We start from the raw sequence: 13,768 nt of genomic DNA, 5'->3' as shown, positions 1-13,768 counted from the left end.
TGCAAATATGTTTGTTTTTCTACATCTTTTTAGGATAATTATGTGTTGGGGACATGAAGATCTTTAGAACCCACGAACACAGAAGGGGTATACTGAATAACTATGAATGCAACGGGTTTTACTTCTGTATGATCAATTGCTTTGAGGAAAGAAAGGGGACAGAACATAGCTATGAACTGCTTTATTCTTCTCTCATAAACTGATCTGAATTCAGATACTGAGCAGAAAGAGAAAATGACATTTAAGAACACTGTAAATACTTCAAAAAGAAAACAAAAGCCAAAAAACACCTTTCTGCCCCAAACTGTGCTTTCACCATGAAACAGATCTTATCTATTGGGTAAAACTAGTCATATAAAAATATTTATTGCTTCCTCTCCACAAAACTGCTTCTGGTTACAATGAAATAAAAAGTAGGAAAGTACTTTTTTTTTTCATGTGCATCTTCCAAGGACATCCTTAAATTGTTTTATCACTGGCATCAAAACATACAGCTCAAACTTACAATGTTTTACCTGTGAAAGGATGTTGGTGCACTGTTGCAGTAAGGAAACAGGAGGGTTGCCAATACTCGTAGCAAGTTGAACCCTGAGCAGCTGTTCTTTCTGAGTAGCATTTTCTTGTAAAGCATGGGCAAGAGCCACAGCAGCACACCAGTTTGAAAGTGAATCAGTAGAAAACAAACCTCCACATAATAACTGTCCAGCTGAGACTGAATTCCCTGTTGCTACAAAGATGGCAGGCAGATAAAAATAATAGATTATTTGTGGAAATAATAATATATTATTATTATGTGTGGAAATAAACCAAAATTTACAACAAAAATTTTAAATCATTTTATATATATACACACACACACACACACACACACAAAGTATGAAATTCTACTAAATGCTACATTGTTAATCGGAAGTATTCAGTCACATTTTCAAAATGAGAAAAGCCTGCTTTTCAAAATAAAATGAATGAGCTGGGCATGGTGACACACCACTGTAATCCCTGTGAATCGGGAGGCTGAGGCAGGAGGACTGCAAGTTTGAGACCAGCCTCAGCAACTATGCGAGGGCCTAAGCAACTGAACAAGACCCTGTGTCAAAATGAAAAAATAAAAAGGGCTGGAAATGTGGCTCAGGGGTAAAGTACCTCTGGGTTGAATCCCTAGTACCAAAAAAAAACCCAAAAAAGCCAACAAAATGAATAACGAGAGAAAGGTATCTTGGAGGAAAAGAAGCATAACAGAAATATCAGAACACCTTAGGCAACCAACTGATAATGGCAATAGTTCATAAAATTATTACTTTAACTGAAAACAATATCTCTAAAATAAATTCTAAAGAAATGCCACATTTCTTTATTCTATTAAGTCCAGGGTCTTACTTTCATTTATAGAAAATAATTTATGGTAATAAAAATTTTTTAACCATAAAAGCTTTTGGTAAAATATAATACTAAATTTTGATTTAAAAAAACTCTATAGTTTATGTAATTAAAATGAGATTTACTTATGTTTCCAATAGCCTATGCCAAATTACTCTTAAAGTTAACGAAGGTAAATATTAAAAGAATTCACCCCAGATAAATTGAAATATTTAAAGAACCCATAGGGAATGGATCTAATCTATACTAGAACAAGAGATTAAAATGTTAAGTGCAATTTCATGGTAGGATGTATCCTTAGAGTGGTATTTACTACTAACAATAGTTTCTGTTTATTAGCATCTATTATGCCAGATATTGGAATATGTGTTTTACATAGATAATTGCATTAATTCTCTCACCCAACCTTCCATCCTTCCTTCCTGTACTAAGGACTGAACCCAGTGGTGCTGTACCACTAAGCTATATCCTCAGCCCATTTTATGCTTTTTAGACATGGTCTCACTCAAGTTGCTTAAGGCCTCCCTGGGTTGCTAAGGCTGGCCTTGAACTTGCCAATCCTCCCTCCTCGACCTCTTGAGCAGCTGGGATTACAAGTGTATGCCATGGTACCTGGCCTCTCAATATTTCTAATGGGTAAGTATTATTCTCACATAAAGATAGTATTATCCTCTCATAATTTAAAAAAGCAAGAGAAGAGGAAACTCTATAATGTAAATTCTAGTCTGACTTCATAAACACTGTTCTCTACATTTAACTAATTTAGGCTTAAGAATTCAATTTATTTTTTAAGCATATAAAAAAATAAGTATTTTAGGCTCAAGCACAAATGAAAATTCAATTATAAAAGCTTGAAAGACAATTATTTGCTTTTAAAAATAGAAATTATAACTAAATTATTTACCATCAATAGTGGAAGGTAGAAGCGTTGACACAATTTCTCCTTGTCCTTTTTGGTTTTTATATAAGAAACACTGGAAACAATAGAGAACAGCACAGCGCAACACAAATGGCTGCCTTTCATTAACCATGGACATGAGAAGTACTACAATTGCTGGTCTGTTGCATTTAAAAAGAAAAAAAGAAAATGAAGCATTATGACCCAAGCACACAAATGAAAAACCAGTCATTTTTCTTGATTGAAAAACTATAACTAGAACACCAGCAAGTTAAGTATTTCCATCTCCATTTTGCAGAAAAGGAAACTGCAGTGGAGAATAATAACTTGTTTGCTTACGGCATATACCTGTAAGTGCAAGGGTGATTATACATGAGCCTAAATATTTAAGTTCCAAAGACCACACACTCATTTTTTTTGTACTATAGATTAAACCCAGGGGTGCTTTACCACTGAGCTTCATGCCCAGCCCTTTTAAATTTTTTTAGTTTGAGACAGGGTTCTGCTATGTTGCTGAGGCTGGTCTTGAACTTGTGATTCTCTTGCCTTAGAAGTTTCCCAAGTAGCTGGGACTATAGAAAAAGACCTCTCACTCTTAAAATACCAATATATTTACCTTTTTTCTTGGCAGTATTAGGGACTGAATCTGGGTGTGTTCTACTACTGAGCTATATCCCCTATCTTTTTTTATATTGAGAACAGGTCTTGCTAAGTTGCAGAAACTGAATCAAAATTATGATTTTTCTGCCTCAGCTTCCTGAGCAACTGTGTTATGGGTATGTGCCACTATGCCCAATACCAGTATATTTACTTGTCAGATAATTTCTAGTTTTAAAACATCGAATTCAATTTTTTACAATGGAGTAAGATGTATACATGAGATATAGTAAGCTTTTATTTCCTCAAAGGAATCTCAGTCATTTCCCATTTTCTACCTTGGTGGGTTTGAAGGTGCGTTTACAGAAGCAAAGTAGTCTTGGTTTACTTGGCAGCCTCGAATAACTTCTGATACAGTATTTATGGTCTGTGAAGAAGAGAAAAAAATACTATATAAAAAAATAAATCAAGGAAGAAAATCTGTTTTCAAAAAAAGAAAATATTACATGCTGCTTTTTGTTTTTAAACTCCAAAAATCAGACACCCCAGATATTAGTTATAACATTATAATCTTGTAATATTTTCTCAACATAAAATTTTAAAACAGTAAGTGTAGGGTTCTCATAAAAAAAAAAAAAAACAACATTTAAAATTGCAAAAAAAGCCCCTAAGTTAATAATATTCTAAGAGACAAGAGATCTATTTCTATAAAACTAGAGAAAATGCTCTAAAATAAAATCAGAGAACACATTTAAAAAGTATGAGGCCAGCCTGCGCAACTTGGACCTTGTCTCAAAATAAAAATTAAAAAGGGCTGGGGATGAAGTGCAGTGTTAGAGCACTTGCACAGCATGTGTGAGGCCCTCAGTTCAGTTTCCAGTATTGCAACAGAGGAAAAACTAAAAAAACAAAATATAACCAATTAAAAACTCAATTTAAGGATGAAGTTGGAAAAAACCTCCGAGAAAATGGAATAAAAGGACAAAACTCTTTTTCAAAATAACATGTTATATATGACATATACTATTTTTATCGAATAAAAGTAATTTTTTAAAAAAGACAAATAGGTCCAGAAAGTCTAATCTGTTGTAGAAGATAAACAGAAAAAAGAGGTAATTATCAAGGAATTCCAAAATTTTCCTCAGAACTAAAGGACATGTGTCTTAAGTTGAAAATAGCCCAATGAGTGGTAAAAATAATTAGGGAGTAGAAGAAGGTCCTTAATACAGCACATCATCACTAAATTTCAGAAAAATCAGAAATAAAGAAAATATCTCAAAAATTTCTACAGAAAAAAAGGTTATTAAAAGGTTTAGAACTCAGAACAGTTAGAGATTTCTTTTTTGGGAGGAAGGGGAGTACTAGGGATGAACTCAGGGGCACTCAATCACCGAGCCACATCTCCAGCCCTTTTTTGTATTTTATTTAGAGAAAGGGTCTCATTGAGTTGCTTAGCACTTCAATGTTGCTGAGGCTGGCTTTGAACTTGCAATCCTCCTGTCTCAGCATCAGCGTCAGCATCAGCCTCAGCCTCCCGAGTTGCTGTTATTACAGGCGTGTGCCACCTTGCCCCACAGTTACAGATTTCTTAACAAGTTACATGAGAACAATGTTCTGAAAGTTGAATATCATTTCTAACTCTGAATTCCATACTTAATCAAACATTGAATTAACTCTGAAGGTAGAAGAATATAATTTTCAGATATGAAAGAGCTAAAAGAAATTTTTTTGTCATTTACTTTTTTTTTAACAGGAAAATAAGACAATTAACTAATGGGCAAGAGAAAATAGATGACTAAGAAATTCAAGTGAAGAAGAGGTACAGGGAAATCTAGGAATTTATGTCTAGGAAAAAGAATTTGCTATTCTACGAATCAACTCATTGAGTAAAATTAAGTCACTTTGTTCTCAGGTACAGGTACACAGTATGTACAACAAAATTAAGAACAATTCTGGATGGATCTGTTAAAAAGTTTTAAGCTTTATAAATCATGCTATAAAACTTGTGGAATGAGTATACCTTTTGGAACTGATACCATCATCATTATTATTTACTAAGATAGTAAGGAATCCAACATAAAGACAGGTAAACCTAAAAAGTAGTAATAACTATTTTTCCTTCAGCTAATATCTGATTCTTCCTAAGATTCATGATTTCAACTTCCACAGAGTGGCTTCTGCCTTAGTTTCAATTACCTCAGTCAGGATATCAGCAGGGACTCCAGTAGCCATTAAGATAGTGCAAAGCTGTTGCAGTAACCCACACTGGAACATAGCTTTCTGACAGCTACTGGTAGCACCAGGAGGGTTGGTGGGAGATACTAGTACCCGCACAAGCTATAAAAGAAAGAGAAAACAAAATTGGTCTTTTAAAGATTTATAAAGACTTGACGCAAATCTGATCTATGTGAACAAGAGAATCTGTATGAAGCATCCCCTCACCTGCTCAGCCAGATCTAGGTGCTCTTTCCTTCATGTTCCCATGGCAACAGTGCTGTTAACAGTACATATTATATTATGCTATTTGCTTAAGGTTGTCTCCTTCAGGTGACTGTGAACTCCCAGAGAATAGCAACTGACTTGGTCATTCTTGTATTCCAAATAAGCACAATATTTGTAATAATACATATTCAGTAATGAATAAATGATTAAGTTAGAGGATTGCAGACCCCTTATCAAAGTACAGGTAAATTACCTAATAATAGAGAAGGACTGAAAACACAATGGCCTGAGGTTTAACAGATACCCCTTAAACTGAAAATATAAAGAAAGGCTAAAACTAACAATTAGAGATATGGCAGAAGATTTGTGCACAAGGCAAGGGGTTGGCCTTGTTAATTGTTAATGCTAATTAAATTCCTATGAGTCTATGATTATTCTAAACCTGAACATGAAATTTCAGAAACATGATAAAAGTCACTCCAAATGACTGTTCTGGCATTGTTACATCTTCAAAATAATTTTACATATATCCTACATTATAAAACTACAGTTACATATATACGTGTGCACAAAATCTGGTATAACGAGACCAAATAGGAAATTTATAATATTTTGTTAACAATGAAATGAAAAGCAAATGTTACATATTATTCTTCTGCACACTGAAGTTATGAACTTAATCAATGACATAAAAGGGTAAACTAAAACAATTGTATTGCTACAGATGGTGAATATCATATAGATTGTGACTTCACTAAGAAAGGTGACATTTTTTGTAGGGGGAAGGGGTACACATAAAAAAATAAAAAGTGGGTTTGAAAAGCTAGAGAATAAAAGGTAACCAGAAGAGCTAGGGTCTTACTTTCATTTATAGAAAATAATTTATGGTAATAAAAATTTTTTAACCATAAAAGCTTTGGTAAAATATAATACTCAATTTTGATTTAAAAAAACTCTAATGGGAATGTATCTAATCTATACTAGAACAAGAGATTAAAATGTTAAGTGCAATTTCATGATAGGATTTATCCTTAGAGTGGTATTTACTACTAACAATAGCAAGTGTGAAGCACTGGGTTCGATTCTCAGCACCGCATATAATAAATACAATAAAGGTCCATTAATAACTAAAAAATATTTTTAAAAAAAGTAACCAGATAGCACTAGAACTTGGGAAAAACTTCAACTACTCGTTAAATCAGTAATGAACAAATTGATTATCTAGAAATTTCCACATGTGGGGCTGGGGATGTGGCTCAAGTGGTAGCGCGCTCGCCTGGCATGCGTGCGGCCCGGGTTCGATCCTCAGCACCGCATACAAACAAAGATGTTATGTCTGCCGATAACTAAAAATAAATAAATATTAAAAAAAAAAAAAAAAAAAAAAGAAATTTCCACATGTGGATTACCATTCTCAAAGAGGGTTGATTAGTAAATTGATGTTTAATAGATTAAAAAAACAAAAAACAAAAAACCACCATCATCACCACCACCAATAAAACACTGTAGGTGGTGGTGGTTCCTGTCCTTGGACTTTTCTAATCAGGCTTCTGGGTTTTTCCCCCTTTATTTATTTCTCTCCCACCCTTATTATTACTATTACTATTACTACTTCTTTCTGAGTAAAGCAAGTACCAGGCAATGTTATTTCCTGCCTAAATATTTCTGAGTGCATTTCCAATCGATAAAGATTTTTTAAAATACAATTCCTCAAAAACATAATCATGCCATTATTGCACCTAAGAAAATTAACAATAATTCTTTAGTATCTAAAGCTGCTATTTAGTATCTAATAGCAGCTGAGAATCTTTATTGATGATACAAATAAAGAAAAGTAATTATCAACTTCCAAGATGGCAGAGGACGATGGCTGAAAAAAGGAATACTTGATGATAATAAGATAAAGGAAGACCTAATAACATTCAAATATGTAAATTATTGTCACAAGGAACAGATTCCCATTATTTCTGAAAATAAGACTAGGGAAAAACTGTAGAAGTTTGGTCAAGACAGATTTTAATTTAACATATGGATTAATAACTAATTTTTTTTCAAAAGGTGCTTTCCCAAATTTTTATCTGAATAAAAGCCCCCAAGTATACCTGCATTCCAAGAGTTCAAAGCTAGCCTAGAAAACAAAGTGAGACTTAGTCTCTTAAAAAAGAAAATAAAGTTCCAAAGTAGCTCAATTTTGTTTTTCAATGGCTTAGAATTAAATCATCATGATTATAACTTTGATGTTGAATAATTTCAATTAGGATGTATATATCCAAACAGGAGAACAATTATGCATTTTCATTTTGTGTACAACAGCTTGAAACATAAGCAACTCCAAATAAAGCTACTTAGAAAGAATACTCTAACAAAATAACCTGTGGCCTGTGAAGTCATGAATGAATCAACTACTCAATCTTTGAGGTGAAGAACTTATTAAAATAAAGTAATCTCAGTTCCTCTGCTCAGAAGTTTATAGTCTGCACTGGTAGAGAGGAAAGTTGTAGTAGGGTAGGCACAGTTAGCTTATTCACACTTTTTTTTTTTTTTGAGACTACATTGCCCAGACAGGTCTTATACCCCTGGGCTCAAGTGATCCTTCATGTTAGCCTCCCAAGTACTGGTACTAAAGACGCACACCACTGCACCTGACCTAGCTTATTCACTTTTTTGAAAACAATCAATCAAACAAACAAACCCCTAGAAAAACAACCAACTCATTATATAACTAGAATACTGTATTTTTTCTATTTAATGATGCACTCTTCATTCAAAAACTTTTGGTAAAACAGTACTTTATTAAACTTTCTTCAAAATAATTCTTTACATAGCATTAAAATCATAAAACAGGAGCAGGCCCCTCCCACAGTGAGAAATTAAATTCTTACTGTTGGTCAGGAAATGTTTTTGCATACATATCATCAGATCCCTTCACTCACTCTGATCTCATTTTTGTAGTACTGGGGATTAAACCTAGTGGCATTCTACCATTAAGCTACTTACCCTGACCTTTTTAATTCCACCCCCTCCACCACCACCTTAGGACAAGCTCCTGCTGAGTTGCTGAGGCTGCCCTTGAATTTGTGATCCTTCTGCCTTCACCTCCTTTGTAGCTGAGATTTCAGATGTGTGCCTGGCTTACATTATGAAAATTTCTTTGAATATTCTTCTTAAGAAAGCAGTATTTAACAAAGACTATAAAGTGACCCTCTTTATAAAACATAAAAATAATAAATTCTTGACACATGTAATACTGACATGTGAAGACAGAAATGATGAAGTCAGGAGTATAAATGTAATTGACTTTTTGACCATGTTTTCTGTTACAACACTTTTGTAACAGTTTTTAGACATATTCTAAATGGGGTAATGAGATAATTTATAATCAAAACTAGGACACTTTTGAAGTGAAAGAGGGCATTATTAGTAATTACAAAAAAGAATCCTGTCCTGGTAAACGGGGGTATATAGTCACCCTGATTATCAATCAGTGCTACGCAGGCAACTCTGAGGACATGGAATGATATTCAAACTCTCACTACAAGGAAGTGTACAATCTCATTTTGAGGTGTATAACTTCCAAGATACTGGCATAATTCAGAGACATTCAAAGACCCATAAGAATCACTAGAGGAGAACATAAATTAGGAGGCTGGTACAAATTTAAGGATTTGGAGAAGGGGATTCAAAAAAGGAGTAAGTAAATAAATCTAAGAACTTGAAAACTTTCTTCACTATAGAAATCATTTGGGATCCTATTGTCCTCACTTTTACATTCATCCTAAGCATTTACCATGAAGCTTAAATAAAATGACAGGTGATTTGTCAATTTAATTTTTATTAATCTTAAAATTAACTTATAATCAATCTTTAGGCGGATATAATTATTCACATCTTAGCATCCAGTGCTTGGCTCTGGATATTTATTGAATTAATGTACAGGAAGTTAATATTCTGAATATTAAAATTTATTATATTAGAGCCCTAATTAAAGAAAGCATATTTTAAAAATTCAAAAAAACAAAATTGAACCTATTATTTCCTAATGTAAAACCTATCAGGAAACTGTGTCTGTATTTGCTTTAAAATAATGCAGCAGGGCAAGAGAAGAACAAAAGAGGAACAAAAAAAAATGTGGGATGTTAATTAATTATCAAAGTTGAATAATGGTTGGATTGGGGGAAGGGATTTCTGGCTCTGAATATAACTGCAAATTTTCCATATTAAAAAGTTTTAAAGCCCACCTGAAACCAACTGAATACCTTGGATCTACCAAATGCAAGTAATCTCCTTTTCTTTGAAATAATCTCTTACAAAACTTAATATCACATTTATGTCTAAGGACTATATACCTGTAGCATTAGATGTAGATTGGTCACTTTCTGTGCAGACCAGCCAGAATTTTCATCTCCAACTTCAAACCAAGGTTTCATGCGCTGAATATATGAGCCTTCTTTAAAAAAATTTTGATTGGAATTGTTGTTTTTTAACAAGTTTTGGAGCAGAATCAAACAATCTTCAACTACTATACCTGGGGAGAAAATGTGAAATGGAAGTGTTAAGGCTGATAACATCTGAAGGAAAGTTCAATCTCCAAACATTTTCAAAAAGGTAAATCTCCATGCTTAGAATCTCCTCAGTATGGGAAGGCACACACCCTCTCTCTTGATGGCCACAGGCCACAATCCATGTGCTCTTTCTCAAATCTCATAATAATGTTTTCATTTCTATGTCCAACCATCCACTTACCACATTAACTCATACTTCTTATTCAAATCTAGGGTTAAACACCAAGACTCAAGGATCAGGTTAGCATCACCAGTTACATCCTCTTACAGTAGCTTGTTCTCATTATTACATGTCTGTCTTCTCCACTAGATTATAATTCACAAACAGAAATTTGTGAATGCCCTACTTACTTCTTTATTGTTGGTAGAGACAAGACATCAGGTATTAAATATTTATTAAATGAATCAATCATACCTTATTTAATCTCTAAGAAGCATTTAACATTATTGTCTCTGTGTCTCTTCTTTAAAACCTCCTTTTCTCTTGGTTTCTAAAACACTACTTTCACCTGATTTCCCAATAGCTTTCTGGTTATTCCTCAGACTTTCTGTTTTTTTTTTTTTTTTTTTTTAGAGAGAGAGAGAGAATTTTTTAATATTTATTTTTTAGTTTTCAGCGGACACAACATCTTTGTTTTGTATGTGGTGCTAAGGATCGAACCCGGGCCGCACGCATGCCAGGCGAGCGCGCTACCGATTGAGCCACATCCCCAGCCCCCGACTTTCTGTTTTTCATGGTTTCCATCCTTCATTGTTTGATCCTTTTCCCACTTCTCTGCTTTACAACATACTACTCTCTCTCTCAGGACAGTTTCATCTACACTACAGTTTAACCTATCATCACAGTGAAAACTTTCCAACTGATCCCAACTTTACCAAATGCCAGATTAACCAATGATTCCCATTTTCTCCGTAAAGCATACTGACTGATGCCAGATGCTCACAACTGGTAGGTTCCTCTATTTATACCCACACTTTTGCTCCTACTAGTTTACAACATCAATTACTTCTTAAAACATACTTTTAAAATGTTTTACAGAAAAACTGAGTGATAATAAAGTTTCCATATGCTCTCCGCTTTCTAATTTCTATTTTTATTATTATTTTTTAAAGAGAGAGAGAGAGAATTTTAATATTTATTTTTTAGTTTTCGGCGGACACAACATCTTTGTTTGTATGTGGTGCTGAGGATTGAACCCAGGCCACATGCATGCCAGGTGAGCGCGCTACCACTTGAGCCACAACCCCAGTCCCTAATTTCTCCTATTATTAACATTTTGTATTAGTGTGGTACATAACTACAGAACACCAAAATGTTAATTATGCAAGTATATTTGCACATATATAAATAATAAACATTTATATATTATATAGTGTAAAATACATGTGTATTTATATATTTGTAATGGGGATTAAATCCAGGGTTACTTTACCACAGAGTTACATTCCTAGACTTTCTTATTTATTTATTTTGAGTTGGGCTTGCTAAATCATTGAGGCTGGCCTTGAATGTTCAATTCTCCTACTTCAGTCTTTTAATATTTTATTTTGTGACAGTGTCTCACTAAGTTGCCCAGGCTGGTCTGGAATTTGCCATCCTCCTGTCTCATTCTCTCAAGTAGGTGGGACTATAGGTATGTGCCACTGCTCCTGGCTATGTTTAGCTTTTTAAGAAACTGATAATCTTTCAAAGTGGTTGTACCATTTCGCATTCCAACTAGCAATGAGTTTCTATTTGTCCACATCCTCACCAGCATTTGATGTTGTCAGTGTCTTGGATTTTCACAGGTGTGTAGTGATCTTATGGTTTTAATTTGTAGTTCCCTCATGCGTATGATGTTGAGCATCTATTCACATGCTTACTTGCTATCTTCTTTTGTGTGAAGTCATTCAAATCTTTTACCCATTTTTACACTGTCTTGTTTTCTTATTGTTAAGTTTTTTAAATTCTTGGTATATTTTGGATATGCATCCCAGTTCATGGCCTTTCTTTCTATTCTGTCAACAGTGTCTTTTGCAGAGCACAAGTTTTCAATTTTAATAAAATCCCATTAGTCAATTTTTTTCATTCAAGGATCATGCTTTTGGCATTTTACCTAAGAGTTAATTGTTTTTGTTCATGAATTTACAATGATATTTACACTGGTTATTAATTAAATATTATGTAAACTGCCAAAATATAAATGTGAAAACAGGTATTTTTATGAAAATTAAATTTAAGTATTTGGCAAAGCTCAATGAAAGGAAGTCATTAAAAACATCTCCTTGGTTAAGTATAGATAATGATTCTGAAAGACAAGGAAAAAAACTGTAAAAATGGAAAAATTCTGTATTCCACTTTTAAAAAAAACCAAATACAAATCCTACATGATAAAATATAGGTGTGATGTAAACGATGAAAACTAATTAGCAGACTCATATTCAGAAAAAAGTCCTAGTCCTAAGATTAATACATAAATATATATTTTTTATATATAACATATATTTATATATATTTTATATATTTTTTTTATCTTATTACATTTAACATAAAGTGTTTAAGGTATATATTTTAAGTACTTCTTAAGAATCTCCAATTTAACCACTCCTGATCTGTCCAGAGTAGTGGCTACCTTATTTCATATTACTGGATCCTCACCTTATAAGGAGGAATCACTCTATCTACCTCTTATACAGGACCACACATCTCCATTAAATAAAGTCTGCATTTAGGACAATCTAAATGGCTCTGGAGGAAAAAAGTATGTCAAAACCCTCACTACAAAGGGCAGTCCTTTCTTCAGGTGTATATGTAGTAAATACTAGAGCCTTGATGGCCACTGTCAGTTACAAGAGCCTCTGGAACTTGTCTTGGTAACCATGACAACTAGCTAATTCTACTTTGCCTTAAAATACCATTTTCTTCAATAATTTCCAAAAACATATTTGTTGGGTCATCTATACTCTACCATTTTTTAACATTGCATTCCCTTTACCACATTTAATTTTCTTTCAAAAACTTTTATGGTCTCAATAATATCAAATACAGCTGTACCCTCAATTACTTCTTGTAGTAATTTTCTTTTACAAATCTGCTTTATCCTGTAATATTCTTAAGTAAAAGGCAGTTCATGCTCAATTGTATGCAGCTAAGAGTTGGGATGCCAAATCTCTGATCCTCCCAATCCAGTATACTTTTTAGAGATCATAGTTCCTCTACCCTCTTACAAAAAAAAATCCTGTTCATTTAAGGTTCAGAATACCTGACTATACCATCTTTCCTTTTTTGCTATTATTGTTGGCTTACCACCCCTCACTGTAGTTATTAATAAATTTCTGGTCACTACTCTTTGTTCATTGAAAATACCACTGGCATGTTGCTCAAAGTTTTCTTTTCTTTTTTTTTTTTTATTGGTTGTTCAAAACATTATAAAGCTCTTGACATATCATATTTCATACATTAGATTCAAGTTGGTTATGAACTCCCAATTTTACCCCAAATACAGATTGCAGAATCACATCGGTTACACATCCACATTTTTACATAATGCCCTATTAGTAACTGTCAAAGTTTTCTTTTTCTTAGTTGTACTGTCATTCTTGATAGCTTTATAGTAAAAAATAACCAACTAATGTTGCCTCTTGTTTTGTGGCTTCACCTTCAATGACATTTCTTACTCTCTTACTAAAACCTCCTATCTTTCTGGTTCGAGTATTCTCAGTTTATCTATTTTAGGGCTCCCCTAAAACTTTCAACTTATCAACCAGACATCTTCCTTTCTTTTTGGAAACCCCATTCTGTCTTTACTTTCTTCCTTATCCAGCTTAGATTATATAGATCCTCATTTCTTCCACTTCATAGGTAATATGCTAAATTCTGTTTCACTGTCTTCATAAAACCTTCCTGGAAAAG

The 13,768-nt window shown here is 33.5% G+C and overlaps 1 protein-coding gene across 2 annotated transcripts in view; it reads right to left on the bottom strand.

Annotated features, from left to right (window-relative positions):
- The window catches only part of Uso1 (USO1 vesicle transport factor), a 67,311-nt gene that overhangs the window by 17,846 nt on the left and 35,697 nt on the right, over positions 1-13,768 (bottom strand). For both annotated transcript variants that reach the window (XM_046458740.2, XM_046458746.2), the window contains exons 9-13: positions 9,661-9,839; positions 5,069-5,209; positions 3,211-3,299; positions 2,282-2,436; positions 516-727 (exon numbers count right to left, since the gene is read on the bottom strand). In XM_046458740.2, the coding sequence (XP_046314696.1) occupies positions 516-727; positions 2,282-2,436; positions 3,211-3,299; positions 5,069-5,209; positions 9,661-9,839 (776 nt within the window). The remainder of the gene's footprint in view (positions 1-515; positions 728-2,281; positions 2,437-3,210; positions 3,300-5,068; positions 5,210-9,660; positions 9,840-13,768) is intronic.

This window comes from Marmota monax, unplaced genomic scaffold (assembly GCF_021218885.2).
Source record: "Marmota monax isolate L192 unplaced genomic scaffold, Marmota_monax_Labrador192_F-V1.1 WCK01_AAM20220418_F8-fsc00112, whole genome shotgun sequence".
NCBI classification, from domain to species: domain Eukaryota; kingdom Metazoa; phylum Chordata; class Mammalia; order Rodentia; family Sciuridae; genus Marmota; species Marmota monax.
This window is presented reverse-complemented; position numbering and strand designations above follow the sequence as displayed.